The following is a 25,633-nucleotide window of genomic DNA, read 5'->3' on the forward strand; positions in this document are numbered from 1 at the left end:
CCGAAGGGTCGCCATGCACTGACACTGTGGTGCCTGGTGCAGACTCAGAGCGGCACGCTGGAGCTGGGTCAGCGCCGACTCCATCAGAATAGCCCGGAGCCTAATGTCCCTTTCTCTCTCGGTCCGAGGCTTAAATGACTTGCAAATCTTGCAGCGATCGCTGAGATGGGTTTCCCCCAAAAAGTATCAACAGCCCGCGTGCAGATCATTCACTGGCATAGATCGCCTACAAGTGTCACATGACTTAAAGCGCAGGGCACGGGGCATGCCCCGGCCCAGGGACTCTAGCTAAACTAAACAACTAACTACAGGTACCATACACTCAATGAACAAGCAGTTTTGGCGACAAGCTACAGCAAAGCTGGAGCAGAGCAGTTCTGAAGCACCTTCACTGGCAGCAAGACAGAACTGACGGTAGGAAGAGCATGCAGCACCCCTTATACTGCACCATGGAGGCACCACCCCAGGGGTCACTAGGGCGCTCGCCTACTGGTACTGCTGGGGAAAAACTTCCAGCACCGCTGCACGCAGCAAGCACACACACCAATTGTGGAATACACATGAGCAATCACTCCATGAAGAAATAAAATACATGTTTGACAGCCAGAAGAGACCTTATGAAATGTTCAGAATAGCAGAACAGTTTGACAGTGGAGCTCCAAAGGAAAGAGGCTATCTTCTTGTGTTTAATAATTACTGAACACAGCAACAACCATGATGATTAATTATCATGCATATTCTGTAACATGCCTATTACTGCAAGAGACAGAAAATATTACAACTCTTAATTTGATACAATCAACAAGAGGCAAGAATATCATCTATTAGGGTACATCTATACTTCAATAAAAACACCCACAGCACAGCCACTGTGCATCAGCTGACTTGGGCTCAGCCTGCAGGACTAAAAACAGGAGTGTAGGTATTCGGGTTTGGGCTGGACCCTGGGCTCTGAGAACCTCCCGCCTCACAGGATCTCAGAACCAGAGTCCAGCCCAAGGCCAAACATCTTCACTGCCATTTTTAGCTCTGTGAGCCTGAGTCGATTGACCCAGCTCAGATTTCATGCCAGGGTTTGTTTTTGTTGTTTTATTGCAGCGCAAACACGTCACCCAGCATCTCTCAATGTGTCCTTCCTATCTAAGTACATTTACATGGCCTTCATCACCATAATAGCCGAGTATCACCTAATTATGTTTTAAAAAACCCAATCATCTGCAGACTGGGAAAAAAAAAGGAAAAGTCTTGGGCCTTGACATTTTAGCATTTATGTTCCTTCAGAAGATCCAGAAACGCTGGTTAACCTCACTCACCATCTCTGAGGCGTCTTCTGTAGAGATGCTGATGGTATATTAAATAAATCTATATTGGATCTATATTGATGAAATAAATACTCACTTGTTACACTGTACTCATGGAGGATTTCAGTTACCTACAATAAGTATCTGTTGGGTAATGGACAACCAGAATCAAGTATACACAAAACTGCCTATGCCACACAGAAGACAACTTAAGGATCCAGGAAGTTTGCAGAGAAACCTGGATCAACACCATTTCACTGAGGGACAGAAAGTAGTGAAAAAACCCTGTGGAAAAGCTGTCACTGGCTACTTAAATCACCCATAGTAAAAGCTGTGAGATTCACACAACATGGCATTTCAAAGATATTAGATTTCGGGAAAGCTAGATTTTGAGCATTTAATACTTTTACATAAGATGCAATCGGAGAAAGTATTAATATCTATCAGTGTGGAAAACAGCTGGTAAACTCTAAGAACAAACAATCAAGGCTAAAGAGACTATGTATCCTCCAAAACAAAATGCAAAGAGCATGAAGTAGTTGCTTCACCAGGAACATGCTCCAGAGTTTTAGAAGAGGAGATGGGACGCAACCACACAACAACAGAGGGTAAGGTGAGACTTGTAGAGGAACGACAAGGACGTCCAAAAAAGCAGAATTTTCTAATCTTGGACAATTATGAATGGGGACTTTATAGTTATCAGGCAAAATTAGAAAGAAAGCAGGCTTATTACTAAAAGGAATGAAAATAGGTGAAAATTACTAATTTCTCTTATGCATACAATTGACAAACAAAAGACTAACCCTATTAACTTTCATCTTCAAACTTTATCAGATGCAATCAATGCAATGTGTCTAACTTAAGAAAGAATGTTTAAAAAGAAAATCTAAATTTCCATTGCTGTATCAGAGATATGCATTCTCTAGTCAGCAAGCGAAATTATCCTTGCAGCTGACACTAGCTTTTTTTGAATTTTCATTCCCTCTCCACAGTCCCTACGAGCTCTTGAACCTTTCTCCCAAACCTGCTATGTTTCTAGCATCTATTCCATTCTTATTGTTATTAATGATATATAACAGGTTTCTAGAATGCCTGGAGAAAACATGAACACTTCAAATTTTGGTGGAGTGGTGGACTATCCCAAATCTGGTAAATTTTAATTTCTATTACTGGATTGAGTCGAAATACCTTCTGAAGACCCTTCACCAAACACCCCTAGAAATCATCTCAAAGCACAAATGTAAAACAATTAATCTCCTTGGATGAGAATAACTATATAAATGGTAAGTAACTGAATTTTTATGAAGTATTTAATAATTTGTCACAAAATCTTACTCATTACTTCAGTTTGTCTTAAATAAAAAAACAAGGCGTCTTAAGAAAAACAGGAAACCTAGGACTTTAAAGACTTTACCATGGTAAATGTTCACACATAGGGATAGAAAGATATGGCAGCAGCTAAGTCAGCTTAAATTTTTCAGATACTGCTATCATTTAACATAAGTACCAGTTTCTCTAGTTGTGGAAATAACTTTACAATACAAACAAAGTGATCCTCTTCAATCTTCAGACAGCTACTGCAACCCTGGATGCTGATCAGAGCTTGCCAGGTGTTAACATAGTGAAAGTGAGTAAAGCTTTCAGTTTCACTGCTGCCCACAAAATTCTGAATAGCTTCAGTGAAACCACCCAGAATCATGTCAATTTCACTTCTGCTGCTTGGGAAAATTGTAAGTAGTGTCAGAGGCAGATACTGAAGGTATTCAAGAAAAGGATTACCCAGAAAAAGGCAGGAGATGAGATGAAGCAACAGAAATTTGAAAGGTTCAGACACCATAGGAGGAATTCAGAGGGGTTCAAGGGGGAACAATTAGTAATAACAGGATGAAATTAAAAATGGGAAAATTTAAATTGTACCAAGAAAAAATCCTGATAGAAAGATGTGCAGGGCTCTAGAATCATCTCCCAAGGGAAGGAGAAGTCCCATCAGATTATATTTAAATCTGAACAGGAGACAGCAATAGAACATACTTGGTACTATACCAGCAGAAGCAGATGGATTAAATGGAGTTTAACAGGTCTTCTCCATCCCTTAATCTCCTATGATCAGATAACACCATTTAGTGATGCAAGAGATTCAGGCTGAGTTCTGTGCTGTCAGGCAGCAGAAATATTTTGCAGGCCTGAATGATCATTGTATTCATTAACGCAGCACTATTTGGTGAACAACATGTTTGTTCTTTTATGGGTTTATTACATCAAAGGAAATTTTTCTGCCCTAGTTACTACTGTCTTTATGAGGGATTATAGGTTTCAAGTTTATGACTGGGATGCCCAACTTGGCTCAATTTTATGCCAGTTAGGAGGGGCATTCAGTCTCCCAGCAAGCTGTCAGAACAGTCTGTGGTTAGGCAGTTTACTGAAGTAATCACCATCTTTAATATCAAGGTGTGGTCTGCAGAAACAAAGTCCCACAAGGTTGTGCTCTCTCCCAACACAAGAGCTATTCTGGACCATTACAGGTCCTAACAGACCCAAAAGACCCTTGGGTTGAGATACAGTATAGATGACATACTAGGACCTGTTTCTGCAAAGAACATTTGCAGTGACTTCTTTGAAAAAAGAGTGAGCAACCCCTAAAGAGTCCATAAGCAGAAATTTCATGCCAGACACTGTTACCCATTCCCTCTGAAGCCATACCTTGCCAACTAAAGCAGGAATGTTCATTGAGTTGGTTGAAAATCCCATCCCATATGTCATTGCAGCCTCCACACCCAGGAACCTGGCCACTAGTTTTTCCAGCTCCTCATGCTTGTCCAGATTTCCTGCATGTAAAACAGCAAAAGAGAAGTCCAAAATAGACCAGATGAATCGGGGGCCAAATCTGTGCCGCAAGCGGTTTTTCAACAACTAGATTTTTTTTGGTATGATCCAGAAAGGAGGGGAGGGAGGGGGTCGTCAGTGGAAAATCTGACGACATATCAATGAAGACGGTTGTGACTGTGTAAACTAAGCATGCCAGAACAGAAAAGGAAACAGAATTTATCTTCACTCTGTAGTTATTTCTTTACTGCTTTATCGGAGGTTCAAAAGCTAGAACCATACAGTGTTTTGTAGAGACTAATGAACAGATTATGATTTAAGTATATACTTCGAAAACACCTGCCCCCCACCTAAACTTACCCATTTCCTGCCTAGTGCTGCATACCCCAGCTCCATACTGTGTCAGTACTTTAGCTGCTGCTTCTTTGCAAATTCCAGTGTTCTGAGCAAATCCAAGATAGTTGTAGGAACCCATGTTAATAACGTCTTTTATCACTCTCCCTGTGTACCTGTATTTCAATAACATCACATGTTAAGACACTGACAAACAAACCCAAGATCCAACTACACAAGAATACACTAGCTACCATCAGCCTGCTAGGAAATGCATGGAACTAAGAGAGACCAACAGTTAGTGGCCAGAAAGTTTACGTGGATACGGTCCTCATTTTCAAAACTGAAATAATTAGCTGAACAAGGATTCTCTTTCATTGCTGGGGTCTCTAATTCAAGTTACATGTATTAAAGGTATTAAGCCATTTTTAACAAATATCTGATTTCTCATCTTTATGCTTCTATAATTAAAAAAATTAAATGAAGGCTAGAAGCTAGTAGATGTTCTTTGAAATACTGTCTTATATTTTTTGAAGAATGTTGAAGGTTTTTCAAATCATTTGTTAGCTGTGTCCTTCCTTCCCCTCCAGACTCCCACCCCCAAATTTCAAGCCTTTTCTTTCCATTTTAAAAATGAATTCTTTAGACCAATTAGGTTGGCACTATGCCCAACAGGATATGCCCCAGCACACAAAGGAAATGTATCTGGAAATCAGCACTGGTGTGTTGCAGTACGGGGCAAGAACAAACTGTAGTGGAAAAAAGTCGCATTGACTATAATACTCTTGAAAGTCAAGGACAGGCATCATAAGTTACACTGTGTGTTGGGCTGTACAGGTTTCACACATACAACCTCTGTACCTCAGATTTGATCTGCAGCAACCCTTGCTATTCCAATTCTGGTCTCCACCCCACAGCTTTGCCAGTTTATTTCAGTCTTGACCCAGAGCACTCCTGCTAAACTCAGCCTTAGACAATCATGTGGTGTTTGTGTGAAGTGTACTGTTGTGATAATCGAGCCCACAAATTTACCCTAATTGCTTGCTCAGCTGTGAGAAATAAGTGAAAGTTAATGGAATGTCACAATATCCTGTAACAAATGTTGATGAGAAAAGATATAAAAGCAAGACAAAGACTGAATTAGTATAAAGAGGCCTACTGATATAATTCAAGGAATGTGTTAAGATCATGCCTGGTTAAATAAAAACAGCGTGGGATCAGAAATCAGTGAACCACAATTGGCACGTAGGAACTTTGGTCTAATTGATGGACAAAGTAATGAGTGGAATATCCCATCTCATCACTCCTTTTTGGGTTCTAAAAGACTTTGGGGAAGAACAAAAATTTTTTTATCATCACTACAGGAGTAGTGGAAGGATTGGTGCCATGACACTAGACTTTGATACTCCAGTGGTAGCATGGGACTATTATCACTAAATCAGCAAGGACCCTAACTCGATAAATGTGAGATCCTGCTGTATTCCCCTCCCTCATGTGCTTCTTTCTGTCCCTTATATCTTCCTCTTGCTCTCTCCCTCTCAGCTTTTCATGTGATCCTGAAGTCAACCATATTGCATGGCACCAGCACAATGAAATGAGACAGCCCATCCAGCTCTGTTCAGCCTGAGAAGGACCAGTGAAAGAGAGGGACATTCTCAGACCAACCAGATGATATCCATGGTCAGTTGGAGTCCAGAACAGCTGTCATGGCCCACCCGTCAGTCCAAAGCATCCATCCATACTTGACCAGCCTCTCTTTATCCTGAGAACATCAACAAAAGCTGTGTTTCCCCTATCTTTACTATCTTTTCTATATCTGTCTTGTTTAAAGCAGGAAAGTGACTCAGTCCCAACTCAGAACTGAACAACAGAACTCACCCATTACTTCCCCACCAAAGATTGTTTGGCTGAATAAAAGATTTATTAATATTCAGTGTTTCTAAAAAGGGACTTTGATTATCCAAAACAAAGTTAATCAATTTCAATGCACTCTTCCTCATTTTGAGTCTTTTCCTTTTGTGGGTTTCAGTCAAACTACTAATCTTTTGCATAAATTTTATAGTATACTTTGCCACGATTCTAAGCAGGCCGAGGTCTCTGAATACCAAACCCCAAACCTTGTTTAAAACTATTCAATGTCGGACAGGATGGAGTTAATACTTTGACCTGCATATTCAATCTCAATTAACACAACAGTACACCCCAGGAGCCAAAATACCAAACTCTCACTTGGATTCTAATCCATGTCAGAATAAAGTCACCAGAAGTGAGACAGGTTAAGCAGCAAATGCAGTAAATGCTCTCACAAAGGTACTGGCCTGATTTTACCACTGGCTTCCCACTACTACATGAACCGTTCCATACAAAGATATAAAACACTTCTAATCACTGTTTACAGAGACAAGTATAAACTATTACACAAATCATAACCCCAGCGAAGAGGAATTGGCATCTCAAACTCTCAAGTTCCTTGGTTCAAATTTGTGGCACTTCTAAGAACATCAGAATGGCCAAACTGGGTCAGATCAATGATACATCTAGCCCAGTATCTTGTCTTCGACAGTGGCTAATGCCAGGTGCTTCAAAGGGAATGAACAGAACAGGGCAATTTGCGAGTGATCCATCCCCTGCCCTCCAGTCCCAGCTTCTAGGAATTACAGGTTTAAAGAGTCTCAGAGCCCATTATGGGGTTGGTCCCTGACCATCTTGGCTAATGGCCATTGATGGATCAACCCCCTCCAGGAACTTATCTGATACTTTTTTGAACCCAGGTATAGTTTTGGCCTTCCTCTGGCAACAAGTTCCACTGGATGATTGTGAGTTGTGCAAAGTAGTATTTCCTTATGTTTGTTTTAAACCTGTCGCCTATTAATTTCACTAGGTGACCCCCGATTCTTGTGTTATGTGAAGGGGTAAATAGCACTTCCTCATTCACTTTCTCCACAACGTTCATGATTTTATAGACTGCCACCATATTTCCTCCCCCTCCCCGGTCACCTCTTTTCCAAGCTGAACAGTCATAGTCTTCTTAATCTCTCCTCATATGGAAGCTACTCTATACCTTAATCATTTTTGGTGCTCTTCTCTCTACTTGTTCCAATTCAAATGTCTTTTTTGAAATGAGGAGACCAGAACTGCATGCAGTATTCACGGTGTGGATGTACTGTGGATTTATCTAGGGCCACTGATACTTTCTGTCATAGTATCTATCCCTTTCCTATTGGTCCTAACATTCTGTTACTTTTAGACTGCTACTGCACATCGGTCAGATGTTTTCAGTGCACTATCCACAATGACTCCACAATCTTTTTCTTGCATAACAGTTAATTTAGATCCCATCATTTTTCATAATAGTTGGGATTTGTTTTCCATTGTGCATTACTCTACATTTATCAAAAAGAACAGGAGTACTTGTGGCATCTTAGAGACTAACAAATGTATCGGAGCATAAGCTTTTGTGGGCTACAGCCCACTTCATGTCTCTAAGGTGCCATAAGTACTCCTGTTCTTTTTGCGGATACAGACTAACACAGCTGCTGCTCTGAAATCTGCATTTACCAACACTGAGTTTCATCTGCCATTTTGTTGTCCAGTCACCCCGTTTTGAGAGAGAGAGAGAGAGAGACACTGACTCTTCACAGTCTGCTTTGGACTTTACTATCCTGAGTAATTTTGTATGTTCTAACATCAGAATGTTTACCATTTTTCCAGATCATTTACAACTACGTTAAACAACACTGGTCCCAGTACAGACCCCTTGGGGACACTGCTAATTTACCTTTCTCCACTGTGAAAACTCACAGTTGATTCCTACCCTTTGTTTCCTATGTTTTAACCAATTATTGATCCTTGAGAAGACCTTCCTTCTTATTCACTAGTCTGCGCAGGACCTGCTGCTCCTTCAAAGACAGTTTCACAGCCCTCAGGCATTCATAGCCACTCAAGACTAATTATTGGGAATCTTTCCTCACACTTTAACTCACGTAAATGTCCAATTGTAGTCATGGGAAAATCTCTCCAGCATGTCCATTTTGGCCCCAGGCACACTGCAGATTGGTCTGTTCCAGCTGTCTCGGATGCGCATGTAGAGGTTCCTTGTGTAGAAGTTTTCAAAGTCCTGATACAATGGGACAAAGTCCTGCAAAAGATACATTAAGGCCATTCAAGCAAGAGAAGAGATCTCATGTCTAGTCTGTTGTGGTACAAGGAGAGACAGTTTTCTGCATCAGTTTGGGATGCACTTTTAAGTGCACTCAAGAAAAATGCAATATATGATGACACTGAACACTTTTCAGCCACTGATTTTAAAGAACTTCACTGAGGTGTCAATCCCTACATATAGATCACTGCTGGGAAGCTAAGGCACAGGGAAAGCCACTTGCCCAACTCCACATAGCAGCAGAACCAGGAACAGAACCTAAACCTCCCAATTCCTAGGACAATGCCCTTATCTACTAGATCATATATCAATCCCAGGAGATGAGTAAAGTTTCCTTAGTTGTTTACATTGCACTGTAGAGAGGAGATGGAGAAGGGGGGGCCCCAGCTGGGGCCTACTTTCCCACCTCCTTCTCTCCTAGTGCAGCAGTTCCTGTTCAGCTGCAACTGAGAGCAAGGAAATCTTACGTATGAAAGTACCCTTTTTACAGTTCATTTTCAGAAAAACAACATACTTTAATGCAATTAATACAGCACCATTAGAATAACTGTGAAAATTAACTTCTAAAATTTCCCAAACTTGTGTTCAGAATCCCATCTATAAAGTTGCATTCTGACAAATACTTCTCTATAGTTTGCATTATCACTTATATCCCACAAAGTTTGTTTGCACAAATGTTTCCTGAACTCCAGCTTCCCTTCCAACGTATCTCTCAGGAAAACCAAAATGTATGTCTTGAATGGATAACACGGAAGAACTTCAAGCTGACTGACAACATTGACCTCTGAGCACAAGGTAATGTACTCCCTTAGTCCACTTCGAATGCTTGAAAGGATAACGAAATTTCTTTATTTACTGTTCAATTAAAAGGAAGTTAGACATCAGAAGAGCAGTGAGACTGTGGAGAATACACTATTCACCTGATGTACTGGTGCAAGAAAAGCACCTTTCATTAAAAGTGACCTACACAGGGCAAAAAGCTGGAGTCTATGATAGAGGAAGACAGACAGGAAGAAAATCCATGCAAGCTGTTTTTCATATTAGAAATTCAGGACTCGCCTGGCCTGTTTTGTTGTGGAGCTCTTATGAATGAGTGAAGAATTAATGTTTTGACATTAAATATAAGTAGAGCCTCAGTTACAAGCACCAGAGTTCCAAACTGACCACTCAACCACGCACCTCATTTGGTACTGGAAGTATGCCATCAGGCAGCAGCAGAGACAAAAAAAGAAAATACAGTATAGTACGTGTTAAATGTAAACTAATAAAAAATATAGGGAAAGTTTTAAAAAAAAGGTTCTACAAGGTAAGGTAACTGTTTCTGTGCTTGTTTCATTTAAATTAATATGGTTAAAAGCAGCACTTTTTCTGCATAGTAAATTTTCAAAGATGTATTAAGTCAATGTTCAGTGGTAAACTTTTGAAAGGACCACCAAAATGTTTAGTTCAGAGTTCCGAACATTTCAGAATTACAAACAACCTCCATTCCCAAGGTGTTCATAACTCCGAGGTTCTACTGTACCATGAAAGTAAATCTCGACTGAGAGGAAAGTAATATTTATTCAGACTTCTTTCAAAGCTTTTAATTAGGTACTGACAGACCAAATAACTCCAACTCATGTTACACATCTGGGGGAAAAAACATTTTTGTTAATAATTTAACCATCTCTCTCCTTTAGTTAGCACTGTCTCTCATCCACTGCTCTGGATCCCCAAGGAAAACCACAAACAAAAAGAGTAAAAAGACAAGTGTTGTACAGCTGTGGCTCAGAGCCCTGACATTAGCAGCATGCTCACAGCACAAAAGTATCCAGGATTACAGGGCAGGCAGTGACTGAATGCCCTGCAGATCTGAGGGAAACCCAAAGTGTCACAAGATTCAGTGGTCCTGATATTTCTAAAAGAGAGCAAGTAGCATTGTTTTTTAAAAGCCCTTCTGAGCCACCTTTATGCAGCAGAGCAGCAAAAAAACCCCAAACAACTATTTACTCATCTACAAGTAATTTAAATTACATAAGGGTAAACCAAATCCAGCCACAGAATGGACCTCCCGGGTAGACCGAGGATCTCAGATGTGACCTTTCCTGCCTAAGGAGAATTAAAGTTTTTAGAACTTCAAGGTGAAGTGAATTTGACAGATAACAATATCCTGGACAAACCTTATGGAATAAAGTTAAACCTTCCTGAATTAAGTTTAAGTATTTTGGGAGTAGTTTAGGTACTATCTATAGAGCTTCTTTAGGAGGAAGACATTTAGGATGGGGGTGGGAAAACTACAGCCCATGGGCCACATCCAGCCTGCCAGCTGATTTAATCCGGCCCTCAAGCTCCTGCTGGGGATAGGGATCTCGGGCTTGCCTCGCTCCCACACTCCAGCCAGGGAGCTCCATGCATGCATGCCATGGCTCCACACAGCTCCCAGAAGCAGTGGTATGTCTCGCCACCAGCTCTTAAGCGCAGGGGCAGCCAGGGGGCTCCACACACTGCTCCTGCCCCAAGTGCCACTCCTGCGGCTCCCAGTGGCCGGGAACTGTGGCCAATTGGAGCTTCAGGGGTGGCGCCTACGGACAGGGCAGCATGCAGAGCCAACTGGCTGCGCCTCCAGGTAGGAGCCAGAGGCGGGACAGGCCGCTGCTTCCGGAAGCTGCTGGAGGTAAGCGCCACTTGGAGCCTGCAACAGAGCCCCTCCCACCCCCAACCCCCTGCCCGAGCCCTGATCCCCCTCCCGCCCTCTAAAACCCTTGATCCCAGCCCAGAGCCCCCTCCTGCACCCAAAACCCTTCACCCCCAGCCCCATCCCAGATCCTGCACCCCCAGCCAGAGCCTTCACCTCCCCCATATCCCAATCCCCTGCCCCAGTCCAGAGCCCCCTCCCACACTCGGACCCCCTCAGTTCCAGCCTAGAACACACTCCTACACCCCAAACCCCTCATCCCCATCCACACGCCAGAGTCCACCCTCTAGCTGGAGCTCTCACCCACCCTGCACTGCAATCCCTTGCCTGGAGACCCCTTCCCACACCCTCAACTCCTCATATCTGGTCCCACGCCAGAGCCTGCACTTCCAGCCAGAACCATCACCCCCTCCTGTACCCCACTTTGTGAGCATTCATGGCCCACCATACAATTTCCATACCCAGATTTGGCCCTTGGGCCTAAAAGTTTGCCCACTGCTGGTTTAGGAACTTCAAAGGACTTTGGGGGACAATACGTGTGGAGTGGATTTCCTAGGAAATACTTGGGAGTGTAGAGAATGCAAATGACCTACTTCAAATTAGGTCTGTCGATTAAATCACAGTTAACTCGTTATTAACTCAAAAAATTTATCATGCTTAATTGCAGTTTTAAATCGCACTGTTAAACAATAGAATACCAATTGAAATTTATTATATATTTTGGACGTAGAAAAACATTGTCACATATATTGTATTCTGTGTTGTAATTGAAATCAAAGTATATACATTACAAATATTAGCACTGTAAAAATGATAAACAAAAGAAATAGTATTTTACAATTCACCTCATACTACTGTAGTGCAATCTTTGTCACGAAAGTGCAACTTACAAATGTAGATTTTTTTTGTTACATAACTGCACTCATGAACAAAACAATGTACAACTTCAGAGTCTACAAGTCCACTCAGTCCTACTTCTTGTTCAGCCAATCACTAAGAGAAACAGGTTTGTTTACATTTACAGGAGATAATGCTGCGCTCCTCTAATTTACAATGTGACCAGAAAGTGAGAACAGGTATTTGCATGGCACTTTTGCAGCCAGCATTGCAAGGTATTTACATGCCAGATACGCTAAACATTCATATGCCCCTTCATGCTTCCATACTGACAGCGCTCATTAAAAAAATAATGCGTTAATGAAATCTGTGACTGAACTCCTTGGGAGAGAATTGTATGTCCCTGTCTCTGTTTTACTCACATTCTGTCATTTATTTCATGTTATAGCCATCTCAGATGACCCAGCAGGTTGTTCATTTTAAGAACACTTTCACAGCAAATTTGACAAAACACAAAGAAGATACCAATGTGAGATTTCTAAAGATAGCTGCAGTACTCGATCCAAGGTTTAAGAATCTGAAATGCCTTCCAAAATCTGAGAGGTACGAGGTGTGGAGCATGATTTCAGAAGTCTTAAAAGAGCAAAACACTGATGCGGAAACTACAGAACCCAAACCACCAAAAGAGAAAAATCAACCTTCTGCAGGTGGCATCTGACTTGGATAATGAAAATGAACATACGTCAGTCCGCACTGCTCTGGATTGTTATCGAGCAGAACCCGTCATCAGCATGGACACATGTCTCCTGGAATGGAGGTTGAAGCATGAAGGAATATATGAATCTTTAGTGCATCTGGCAAGTAAATATCTTGCAACACTGGCTATAAAAGTGCCATGAGAACACCACGTAATGCTGTGAACAAGAAGCGGGCAGCATTATCTCCTGCAAATGTAAACAAACTTGTTTGTCTGAACTATTGGCTGAACAAGAAGTAGGACTGAGTGGATTTGCAGACTCTGAAGTTTTACACTGTTATTTTTGAACAGTTTTTTTACATAATTCTACATTTCTAAGTTCAACTTTCATGATATACAGATTGCATTACAGTACTTATGAGATAAATTGAAAAATGCAATTTCTTTTGTTTTTTTACAGTGCAAATATTTGTAATAAAAAAATAAAGTGAGCACTGTACACTTTGCATTCTGCATTGTAATTTAAGTCACTATATTTGAAAATGTAGAAAACATCCACAAATATTTTAAAAAATTGTATTCTTATTGTTTTTAAATTGCTTGACAGCACTACTTCAAATCCATCCTTTTGAAGCTGCACTTCGAGAAGAGATCCATTGTCTGGTGGATTACCTATATAAGGTCTCTTCAAAAAGGCAGACTGGATAAATGAGTGACTCAGTCATGGATTTTTCTTGTTCAGAGCAAAGGGTGGGATCAACTCAAAACCACAGTAAAGGCCCTGGTAGAGTCTGAAGGGTGCCTCTTCCAGAGCCCATTTTGCAGCTGGAGTGATCTCTAGTAAGCTTATTAGCATGCATGGAGGTTTTTATTATTTTAAAATTATTTCCTCTGTATTGCTTTGACCTTAAGAATGAAATATGTTTGCTTAGAATGAAGGGTGTGGTAGCTTGTAACTGTATCAATTACGGACAGTGTACTTGTCTTAGAGGAGAGAAGCAAAGCATGTCTTCTTAAGCGGATTGTCTGTTGCTAGGATTAAGGCAGAGAAGACAGGGATCTGGTTTACATGTAAATACCTAGTCAGAAGGGAAAGAGATGCAGGTCTCCACCCAAGAAAACCAATGGCTTAGAATTCAGAAGCGCAAGAGTTGGTGCCCTTGTAGACCACAGAGGAGGAATACAGGCCCAGTTGCCCTGAACTGTGACAGAAGGAACAAGGATTTCCACGAGCTCAGATTCAGCCATTGCTTCTTCCACCACAGTATTTTAAATCTGACCACATAATTCATAGTGACAATTAAACCTTAACGATAGCCTGGCATTGATCGAGACCCCATCTGGAATACTGTGTGCAGTTCTGGTGTCCCATGTTCAAGAAGGATGAATTCAAACTGGAACAGGTTCAGAGACGGGCTACAAGGATGATCCGAGGAATGGAAAACCTGCCTTATGAAAGGAGACTCAAAGAGCTTGGCTTGTTTAGCCTGGCCAAAAGAAGGCTGTGGGGGGATATGCTTGCTCTATATAAATATATCAGGGGGGTTAACGTTAGGGAGGGAGAGGAATTATTTAAGTTTAGTACTAATGTAGGCACGAGGACAAATGGGTATAAACTGGATATTAGGAAGTTTAGACTTGAAATTAGACGAAGGTTTCTAACCATTAGGGGAGTGAAGTTCTGGAACAGCCTTCCGAGGGAAGTAGTAGGGGCAAAAGACTTTTCTGGCTTTAAGACAAAGCTTGATAAGTATATGGAGGGGATGTTATGATAGGATCGTTAATTTGGGCAATTGATCTTGGATTACCACCAGATAGGTCTGCTCAATGGTCTGCGGGGAGATGTTGGATGGGATGGGAACTGAGTTACTGCAGAGAATTCCTTCTTGGGTGCTGGCTGGTGAGTCTTGCCCACATACTCAGGGTTTAGCTGATCGCCATATTTGGGGTCGGGAAGGAATTTTCCTCCAGGGCGGATTGGCAGGGGCCCTGGAGGTTTTTCGCCTTCCCCTGCAGCGTGGGGCACGGGTCGCTTGCTGGTGGATTCTCTGCAGCTTGAGGTCTTCAAACCAATTTTGAGGATTTCAATAACTCGGTCCTGGGTTAGGGGTTGTTATAAAATTGGATGGATGGGGTTCTGTGGCCTGCCCTGTGCAGGAGGTCAGACTAGATGATCATATTGGTCCCTTCTGACCTATGAGTCTATGAGTCTATGCATCTGCGTGCCCAGCCCTTTCTCAAGAAACTCATCTTGTCAAGGAGGCTTAGCATAACTTAGTTCTATTCAGCCAGAAAACTTCGTAAGCCTCTAATCATGTGCAATAGCTTCCCAAGTGCACACAGAGTCCTATCCTTCTATAACATCGCCCAAAGCTGTAGTCTCATAATTCTTAAATAAGGAGCAACATGCTGCTCTTGCCAACCCCTTTGTAGGATCAGGGCCTTAGATTATCAACTCTGGCCCAGTGACACCGCTCTACTGTAAAGCACTACAGCACTTCCAGGGCAGGCACATACACACAATTTAGGATTTATGTACACATTCAGGAGCCGAGCACACCTGGGGCACTATGTATATATGTTGTATGCTATACGGACATGTCCATCCACACAAAATTTACTGCATCTGTTACAGCTTTTTGTTCTTTGCCTGAATGATTAAAGCAACAGCTGCTCCCTAAAGGTAAACAGCAGGAGAAAAAAAAGCTGTTGTGGGATCTGAATATCTGAACGAGAGAACACTTTTTTAGAAAAAACACAACTGTTCTCTCGGTTTGTTTGGGGTTTTGTTTTTTTGGAGCCGTAGGAATATCAAGTTGTGTCCTTCCTGTTTTTGCTGGAGATCACCTTGGGAGGACCCAGAAAAGTAAACTGGAAGCTGTCAGACTTTAAATGAAAGGACAGGAGTGCTGGGTCTTTAACAAAGCGACATTTCTTCCCATCTGTCTGGAGTTGAGTTAAATAATAATAAAAGCACAATTTTAAACAGTTTGAATAAGAGTCACTTTCCTCCTAAACTAATTAGCTTCTGCTTGCTTTGTATTTAATGTTATGATTTGAACCGACAAGTCTGCCACATACTCTTCCCTGAAAGATTGTGTAGCTAAGACATGAATCTCTACTGTACAAAAACCCAAACAACTTTTCAGAGAACTTCAGGTCTTTATGGGTCATCATAAAGCTGTAAAAAGGCACAAGTGTCATTTTCTCTAGGTGCCTTAGAGTCTAATGAATGTGAATTGAGGGCTATAAACTCAGGACTTGATTACACAAGAGATTTTTCCAATTATAAAGACATGCCCTCAGATGTTGTGAAGGGCAGAGAAGCAGAGACACACACAGGAACATTAAAAATAAGAGAATTTTGTTTTTTGTTTTAGTTTTTAGTTTTAGGTTCCATTGGAAGGGAAGTTACTTAACTTACCAAATTCCCATAGCAATTTCATAAGACTACAGCTCCCAAAGTAAAAAACCCAGAGTCAGAACAAATCCTTGGTCTGATTTACATGGGAAAAATTATACCAATACAAAGTAGTGTATGAATTTAAACTGTTAGTTATACCAGCATAACTTCCCGTGAGGATATCTACATTTCAATATCAGAGTGCCTTTTTCCACATTAGCTTATGTTGCTGTGAAAATAGTTTAAGCTAAGCCAAAAAAGCCACTCTTCTGAAATAAACGTCTCCACCTGGGGAGGTTGCACTAGTATATCCATAGTAATTTAACTAGACAGAAAAACTGGAAAAATCTCTTGTTTAGGTTAGACAAAGGGCTTGTCTACACAAGTTAGCCCTGTCGGTCTGACTCAAAATGGAGTCTCCCAACTAACAAAATACATTGCCACTTCCCTCACCTCTAGGAGAACTCTATCTCCGGTACAGCTCCTCCAGGGAAAACCTATTAGCTCCGAGGGAAGGACAGACCAACCCCGCAGTGCATACTCTGCAGCTGGTTTCTATCATCACCCTTCTCTTGGAGCTTAAAAGGAAATTAATACCATTTACCTGTTTAGCTTTGCACCAGCCACCACCATAGGTCTTCCCATTCCCAAGGATAGAGTAGTCAGTCACATACAGCTCACTTTTAAATGGGAGTAACATTCAATCCTACCTATCAAGTGCAATATGGGTTTTCCAGATGTAACTTACACAGTTACTGGAAAGGTTTGCTGTAAGCTCCAAAGATATGTGCTTATTGCATGTTAGACATGGACAGGCTTCCTTCAAGCTGATAAAGGCTAACAAAAAGTCTCAATAGTTTAAATGCCCTAGAACAAGCTGCTAATTGTCCTCAGAGGATGTGTTTCATAACAGCAGTTACCAGGGAAATGTCAGTTGGATATATTTTAAAGGAAGCTAGAAACAAACTTTTTCTAGGAATCAGTACAAGCACAATCTGTCCCACTTCCTCCTTTTGTGAGCTGTATATAAGCAGCAGTGAGAGGATATCAGGCTTATCTGGAATGTTATTAATTCCCCCTGCAATAAGTCCAAGGATACTGTAGGCAAGCCAAAGGATACTGTCAAACTAAAAAACATGTTTGAAAATCCAAATTAATCTAGTTACTTTCACTTTCTGGTTCTGTGCACTATCACAAAGCTGAAATGTTAGGTGGCAAAGAGGACATATTTTCTTTGGGGATTAAACTGATTTTTTTCCAGGTGAAAAGTTATTTCTATTACTACTAGTTTATTTTTTCAAAACTATTACATTTTGGACCTAATTCTAGATCATGCCCCTATAAACTACAATGAACTAGGAAATACCCTATTACACAGCCACTTTGAAGTAAACCCACGATTTCCAGTACAAGTTTGTTCAATCTTCTATTAAATGGCCAACTGCACTAAGCAACCTTCTTTTGCTCACCCCTTGGATGGTTGCTTAAAATAGGGTTTACTGTAAAAAGCATGGCAAATATGTATGACTAATAACTACATATAATAAACTCATTGCACACTGGTTACCTAGACAGCAGGATCTTCCAAACACTTCCTATCCCCCTATGTTGTGCTGTTCATCTCCCAAGTAACTTACAAACATTAACAAAGTATTACTTCAGAAATCTAAATGCAGTGCTTTTGTTTAACCTGGCAGTCTCTTGTATGTGCATGAGGAGAATAAAAAGATTTCCATACAGTTAGAGTCAACAAGGCTGAGAGAGACTATTTTCAGGCCAACTGTCTCTATCAAGCACTGATTTACTTGCAATATGATACACGTTTCAATTATAAAATAAAAGTCACTTTCTCTCTACACAAGGAAGTCCATTCTTTGCCACTGTGGGTCTACTGGGCAACTAGTCAGGATCCTGAAAGATTAAATATTTGAAACTTCTTAAAGGGACACTGGTTCAAAATGGTGCTCAATAACTTTAAAAAACTATCTTAACCCACAAAAAGTGAAACTGGTTTCTACATCAGGTTCATTACAGCTTGGTCTCTCAAACTTCTAGGCAAATCGAGGGATCCTGATGCACAGTCTAGTACTTGCAGCTTACATAACGATGCCATGAACAGTATAAAAGTGGATAGAAAAGGGGCATCTCTTATTTGCAACTCATGACTCAACAGAAGATCCATATCCACCATGCTGAGGAATGGCTCCCAAGGCCATTGTCCACATATATGCTCCCAAAGGGCTTCAAATCACCAGTTATCTCCCAAAACAATGCATTTCAGGGAAACATTAAGAATGTAGGCTGAAGGACTACTCAGGACAGAAATTCTAAATATACATTATGTCTGAAGTAAGGGAATCCTAATTCAGTAACTCTTTAGCTAATAGATATTCAGGATAATCCTCCTGTGCTGTGCACTAGCATTAACTGAGTAACCAACCTCAATGTTGTAACCCCAATCCTTCCCATTTCAGCTCCTACCTACAGATTGGGTATCCCCTTTATTTAGTGCCCGACACTGCGTTCCACATTCTGCTGGACAACCACCATATTTCATGGGCATTGTCAGGTGCACACACTTTTGTGGTTGGGGGGGAAAGTACATTTAAACTGGGGGGGGGAAGGGGGAGAGAGAAGAGGAGACAGGCCTTTTATTCTTCCTTCCTGGCAGGAACCATACTGAGTTTATGTAATGTTACTCCACAGAAAAGCATCTTAAACTCTGCTGTCGCACAGAACAAAGGAGCTTGTAGCAGCCCCCAGTTTACGAGAGACGAGTCACAGGGAGACTACAGAACCCAGCATGCAATGAAGCACGTTGATGAGAACATCCAGTGACGAATACAGAGTATGATTCATGACCAATAAATCTAAACCGAATGTTAGAGCAGCTATGGGCCACATTTGCCCATGCACTTAACACCCTACTCTAATCCTCACTTGAAGAAAATAAATCACACTGAACACTAACTCAAAAGAAATATTTGACTCCCTAATTCTAGAGCCTTTTCTTGGAAAAAAAATTATTTCCTCAGTAATTTGACAGTTATTCCTGTGCTTTCTCTCTGTATTGCTTTTTGTTTACTACAGACACAAATACCGGGCCAGATCCTCAGTGGCATAAATCAGTGCAGCTTCACTGAAGTCAATGAAGCTGTGCCAGTTTACACCAGCTGAGGGTATATTTTATAATCTTATTTGGGCAGCAAAAGTGGTCAAGGATCCCAACATTTATTTCCACATTTCAGAGGTCACGTTTGGGGACAGAAAAGGAAAGTGAGGATACTCAAGCTCTATCTTCAATCTCAGAGGAACTGGACATTTCTGTTAACATGGCTGACAATGAAACAATTACCAGTGTGGACATTAAAATGGTCATCAGTGAGCCTCAGAGTTAACACTTCATTGAGATTATGAGGTAATTAATTAGCACCTCGATGCTATTGTTTCAAACTGTCTACAGATTACTCCAACCAGCTGTGCAAAGGCTCATATTTGGCCTAGAAATAGAAATGTTTTAAATTGGTACTGCTGGCTGACATGCCACTGCGCATCAGCTCAATCCCACTCCTGCCTGTCCAGCAACTACCTTTTGTTCCTCTCTCTCTGATGCATGTTGACACTTCTCAATCTTCCACTGTCGCAGAAAGTCTCGCAGATACCCAAAGAGGGTGAGGACACCGTAACCCACGTACGTCAGCACAGCAACCAGCATTGGTGTTTCCTCAAAAGCTTCATTAAAGGGTCTTTTATATAATCCTCCATTGTGGGCAATGTGATGAATCTAGAATAGAAGGTTAAAACTGGAATTAGAAGTTACTAGAATGGGGAAAAAAATCTGTTTTCAGAGAGTGCTGCTAAATTACAGGTGTCCAATGGTACTGGGGCAAGATTTTTACTCAGTTCAAAGAACCAACCATTTTCAGCCTGGCTCAAGCATTACTGACAACCACTCTTGATAAAAGGCACTATCCCCAACTATTAGTCTCAGCTTCATCTTCTCTCTTGCTTCCAGCACGTCCAAAGTTATTGCTGCCAAGTTTTGTGCAACTCAGTGTGACATTTTATACAAGTTATGTAAATTAGCAAATAAATGTTTGCATACAACCATCAATGTCATCTCAGATGTGTTGATTTAGTCCCAGTTGAAAGGGTGACTGCCAGATTGAAAGCCCTGGTGAATGACGTCTATCTACATATAGAGCAGCACCAGGGCAAGCTTCCCACACACACTACCCTGCCAGCATAGTTCAGCCTTGATGAGGCTGAAGAAGGAGAATGACGACTTCTGCTGGTGAAAGAAATAATGTTAGTTCAGTCCTTACGACTCAAACAATTCTTTGACAAGTCTGTCCATTAGTACAAGTAATGGTGGTGAACTTGCAATGTCAGAGGTGGAACCAAGACCAAGCTCATCTCAATGTAGGAATCAGCCAACATCCATATTAGGTGGGAACAGCTTTCTGTCCCTGCTGAAGGGGACTGGGTTCAGACTGGTGACTTACAGGTAAAAGGCTCTGTAGCTCACTTGCAATATTTTTAAGACACTTGTCCATTAGTAAGTGCTACTTAGGTCTTTCGCATATAAAAACCTGTGTTAGACTTGCAGTTGAAAAGCAAGCATAAAAAAAAATAGACAGACACCACACACATTAGCAAATGCCAGCACTGATGTTACCCATGCTCTCTTAATTTGGTCCCTTTCTGGGTACACGGTCTTTAATTACAAACTATTCTTCCCCACATGGCTATGAGCAAAGTTTAAACCCTGTGCCTTTAAACATACAGCACAGACTTCTGTTTGAACTGGAGTAGTAACCAGTTGCAGGAATAGGCTGGTATACTCTATATGAGCCAGCCCCTTGGGGGAGACCAGAGACACTTTTGCCAATACGTTGTACAACTACTTGTGAGACAAGATAGGAATCCTGATACCTGACATTTTCAGGTTTTACTCCTGGCTCTGGGGGCTGGTCCACACATGGGGGGGAAATCGATCTTAGATACGCAACTTCAGATACGTGAATAACGTAGCTGAAGTCGAATATCTAAGATCAGATTACTCACCCATCCACACCGCGCGGGATCAATGTTCGCGGCTCTCCGTGTCGATTCCGGAACTCCGTTGGGGTTGATGGAGTTCCGGAATCGATATAAGCACGCTCGGGGATCGATATATCGCGTCTAGATTAGACACGATATATCGATCCCCGAGCAATCGATTTTAACCCGCCGATACGGCGGGTAGTCTGGACATGGCCTGGGATCAGAGTTGTCTAGGAATTAGAGAAGTGGTTACAGATCTAGCCTAGCATAAACATTTGGCATATTTGTTCAGAATGCCATTGTGATGAGGTGGATGAGACCTGGGTCTGTCATACTAGAGAATAGGATTCTATTCCCAGATCTGCCAAAATGAGCTTGTGCAATGTTACCCATTTTAAAATAGGCAAACAAAACCGGGCCCCAGATTAGGGATATGAGGCCCTAATCAGCAATATGGTTATGAATTGCACAGATACTCCACTAGTCCGTAAGAGAGACAAAACCAGAACCCATAATTTTCAGTGTCCCTAGCCAGTGCTCCCCCTTCTAGGAGCAAGTGTATTTGGAATGCAATACTCTTTTGGCACAAGATTTTTACCTGATCTATAGGCAGGAAGATACAGGACACTTGGCAGAACTGCAAAACTCTGGTGCCAGTATAGATTTTCCTCTTTTTCCAAGAGCACATCTGGCTTCTTATCCTATACCAGGCAAGTAATGGCCTTTTGGCTAGAGCATAGGAATGGGAGTCAGGACACCAGGGTTCTATTCCCAACTCTGCCATTGATTTGGTGCGTTTCTCTAGCAAGGCACTTCCTCTATGACTGTTTCCCAATCTGCACAGTGGGGATACCATAGAGCTACCCCCGAGAACAGCTTTGAGATTTAATTCTGTAAAGCACTTTAAGATTCTTGGATGAAGATGCTGTAAAAAGGGTAAAGGACCATGTCACATCCACTTCAAGAAATGAGGGCTCCTTATCTTCACTTTAAAAGCACCTACATCTGAGCTATTTACAACACCCCATCCATGGTATCCCTGTATTCCATCCTAAATTTTCTACTTTCTACTTTTCACCCACTCCAGACCCCATTCTCCTTCCAGCCACTTTTAAAGACCCATTTGACCTAAAAGCTCAGCAAACCCAGTGTGAGATGAACCTTCCCAATCTAGGTCAGGAAATGCAAGAAACAAAACTGAACTCTAGTTTCACTGTCCCCATACTAGGTGACCCACAATGCATCAGCAGCATAAATGCTGAAAGATAAATTTTGTAACACAGGGAACAACTGCTGATTCCCTATCTTGGCAACCTCTAACTGGATCACAAATATTGTGCTTCCTCATGAGTAGGTATCCCCCCTTTGCACCAAAGGGTTTAAGAAAGGTTGACCATGAGACTCCATCTCATCGCGAAAAACTAGAACTTAGCTATAGTGATCCACTGATTCATCCTCTCCAGGGCTGATTACCGCAATGCACAATGCCTGCAAATAAGACTGGACCAAACAAACAAGCTTCAGCCGGTACAAATCAGAGCAGGCAACCTGCTCAGCAACATGGAATGTTGTGAGCACAGTACTGAAGTTTTAACTACTACACTGATCCCGGAAAGAATTTTGGACTAAGTCTAACATCCAGGTCTGGATCTTCAAAGACAATAGACCAGTCAGATAGTAGAAAGCCTGGGCCACCACACTTAACTTGATATCAGTACTCCAAAGAGTCAAGGAAAGATATTTGTGAGTGTGAAAGATAGAACCTTCTCAAGGGGCTAGGCCCAGAGCCAGGGCATGGGATAAAAATGACCACAAACCTTATCGCTTTCAGACAAACTAATATCCACCTCTTTGCCATAGTTTCCACACCACTACCTCCTTCTCTGTGTTGGGAAAGGGACAGAACTAGGAGGAACGTCCAGGTTTAGGCTACATATTGGAATATAATTCTGAAAAGTGCTTAGTGTGATATGACAGATGTCTCTGGGTATATGTGGGAGCAGCTGGAAAACTAGCAAGAAGGTGGGATACAGAAAAGACATTTGCTACCAGTAAGTGCCTGTATTCACAGTACCACCACCTTGACAACGTGACCAATATAAGGACAGTGAAGGAGTGGAGGAAGGGGCTGAAATCTCTCTGGATTGCATCTGAATTGCAGCCTCCAGCCAAGTATGAGGCATGTATTTTTGGACAGATATTTGATAGTTGCCAATAATGGAGATACAGCTACAACACCCAGACAAGAAGTGAATCTCAGGCTGTCAAACCTAGTCCCAGATTTGGACCTTAGCGTCCAAAATATGGGGGTTAGCATGAAAACCTCCAAGCTTAGTTACCAGCTTGGACCTGGTAAAGCTGCCACCACCCAAATTGTTAGTGTGTTTTGGGGCACTCTGGTCAGGTGTTTCAGATTACTTCTTTCCAGGTGTAAGAGACATTAACCCTTAGCTAAGTGTTTATGACAAGCCCCCCAAATTGCAGACAGTGGGGAAGCTCACTGGCGGCGATTTCCTTCTAGAACTTTAAAATAAACAGATTAATACAACACATGCACCTTTACATATACCACTAAGTATATAACTAACAGACTTCTACATTTTAAGAACACTTTTTAACTACTGGATTCTGGGAAACTCTCACGGGAGAGTGCATCAGCTACTTTGTTAGAAGCTCCTGAGATGTGCTGAATATCAAAATCAAAATCTTGGAGAGCTAAACTCCAACGAAGAAGTTTCTTGTTGTTCCCCTTGGCAGTATGAAGCCACTTTAGTGCAGCATGGTCAGTTTGTAGCTGGAACCGCCGTCCCCAAACATATGGGCGTAGCTTTTCCAGGGCGCACACAATGGCATAGCATTCCTTTTCACTGACTGACCAGTGACTTTCCCTCTCAGACAGTTTCTTGCTGAGAAACACGACAGGATGGAAGTTGTGATCTGTTGCTTCCTGCATGAGAACAGCTCCTATACCACGCTCAGATGCATCCGTGGTTACTAGGAATGGCTTGTCAAAATCCGGGGCCCTGAGCACAGGGTCAGACATGAGCATCGCCTTAAGCTGGGTAAAGGCCTTTTGACACTCATCAGTCCACTTAACTGCATTTGGGTGGGTCTTTTTGGTCAGTGGGGCAGCGATTTGGCTGTAGTGTGGTACAAATCGCCTGTAGTACCCGGCCAAGCCTAAGAAGGATTTGACCTGTTTCTTTGACCTTGGGATAGGCCACTTTTGGATAGCATCCACCTTGGCCTGTAGGGGGTTTATGGTTCCTCGACCCACCTGGTGCCCCAGGTAAGTCACTCTGTTTTGGCCTATTTGACACTTTTTGGCCTTAACAGTTAGTCCGGCCTGCCTGATGCGCTCAAAGACCTTTTCCAGGTGTAGTAGGTGTTCGGGCCAGGAGTCTGAAAAAATGGCCACATCATCGAGGTACGCAACTGCATATTCTCCCAGTCCTGCTAGTAGACCATCTACCAGCCTCTGGAAGGTGGCGGGTGCATTTCGAAGGCCGAAAGGAAGGACATTAAATTCATACAACCCCGCATGGGTGACAAATGCTGACCTCTCCTTGGCAGGTTCATCTAGTGGTACTTGCCAGTACCCCTTGGTTAAGTCTATTGTAGAGATGAACTGGGCACGTCCCAACTTCTCCAATAGCTCATCGGTACGTGGCATTGGATAGTTGTCTGGACGAGTTACCGCATTTAGCTTACGGTAGTCCATGCAAAAGTGTATTTCCCCATCTGGTTTGGGTACCAGAACCACTGGAGATGCCCATGCACTGGTAGATAAGCGTATTATACCCATCTGTAGCATGTTCTGGATCTCCCGTTCTATAGCAGCTTGGGCATGAGGAGACACCCGGTAGGGTGGGGTTCTAATGGGGTGAGCATTACCTGTGTCAATGGAGTGGTATGCCCGTTCAGTCCGTCCTGGGGTGGACGAGAACAATGGGGCGAAGCTAGTGCACAGCTCCTTGATTTGTCGCCGCTGCAGACGTTCCATGGTGGTTGAGAGGTTCACCTCTTCCACGCCACCGTCTTTTTTCCCTTCGTAGTAGACACCGTCAGGCCACGCAGCATCATCTCCCTGGACTGTAAACTGACAAACCTGTAAGTCTCTGGAATAAAAAGGTTTGAGAGAATTAACATGGTACACTCTGGGCTTTAGTGAGGAATTGGGAAATGCTATGAGGTAGTTCACAGTTCCCAGGCGCTCTTGGACCGTGAATGGCCCTTCCCATGATGCTTCCATCTTATGGGCCTGTTGCGCCTTCAAGACCATAACCTGGTCTCCTACCTTGAAGGAACGTTCTTTAGCATGTTTGTCATACCAGGCCTTTTGTTCTTCCTGAGCATCCTT

At 42.2% G+C, this 25,633-nt stretch overlaps 1 protein-coding gene across 1 annotated transcript in view; it reads right to left on the minus strand.

Moving 5' to 3' along the window:
• The window catches only part of SPTLC2 (serine palmitoyltransferase long chain base subunit 2), a 122,599-nt gene that overhangs the window by 73,852 nt on the left and 23,114 nt on the right, over window positions 1-25,633 (minus strand). The window contains exons 2-5 of the mRNA XM_050953274.1: window positions 19,817-20,011; window positions 8,441-8,595; window positions 4,485-4,633; window positions 4,002-4,126 (exon numbers count right to left, since the gene is read on the minus strand). Coding sequence (XP_050809231.1) covers window positions 4,002-4,126; window positions 4,485-4,633; window positions 8,441-8,595; window positions 19,817-20,011 — 624 coding nt within the window. The remainder of the gene's footprint in view (window positions 1-4,001; window positions 4,127-4,484; window positions 4,634-8,440; window positions 8,596-19,816; window positions 20,012-25,633) is intronic.

This window comes from Gopherus flavomarginatus, chromosome 5 (assembly GCF_025201925.1).
Source record: "Gopherus flavomarginatus isolate rGopFla2 chromosome 5, rGopFla2.mat.asm, whole genome shotgun sequence".
Taxonomy (NCBI): domain Eukaryota; kingdom Metazoa; phylum Chordata; order Testudines; family Testudinidae; genus Gopherus; species Gopherus flavomarginatus.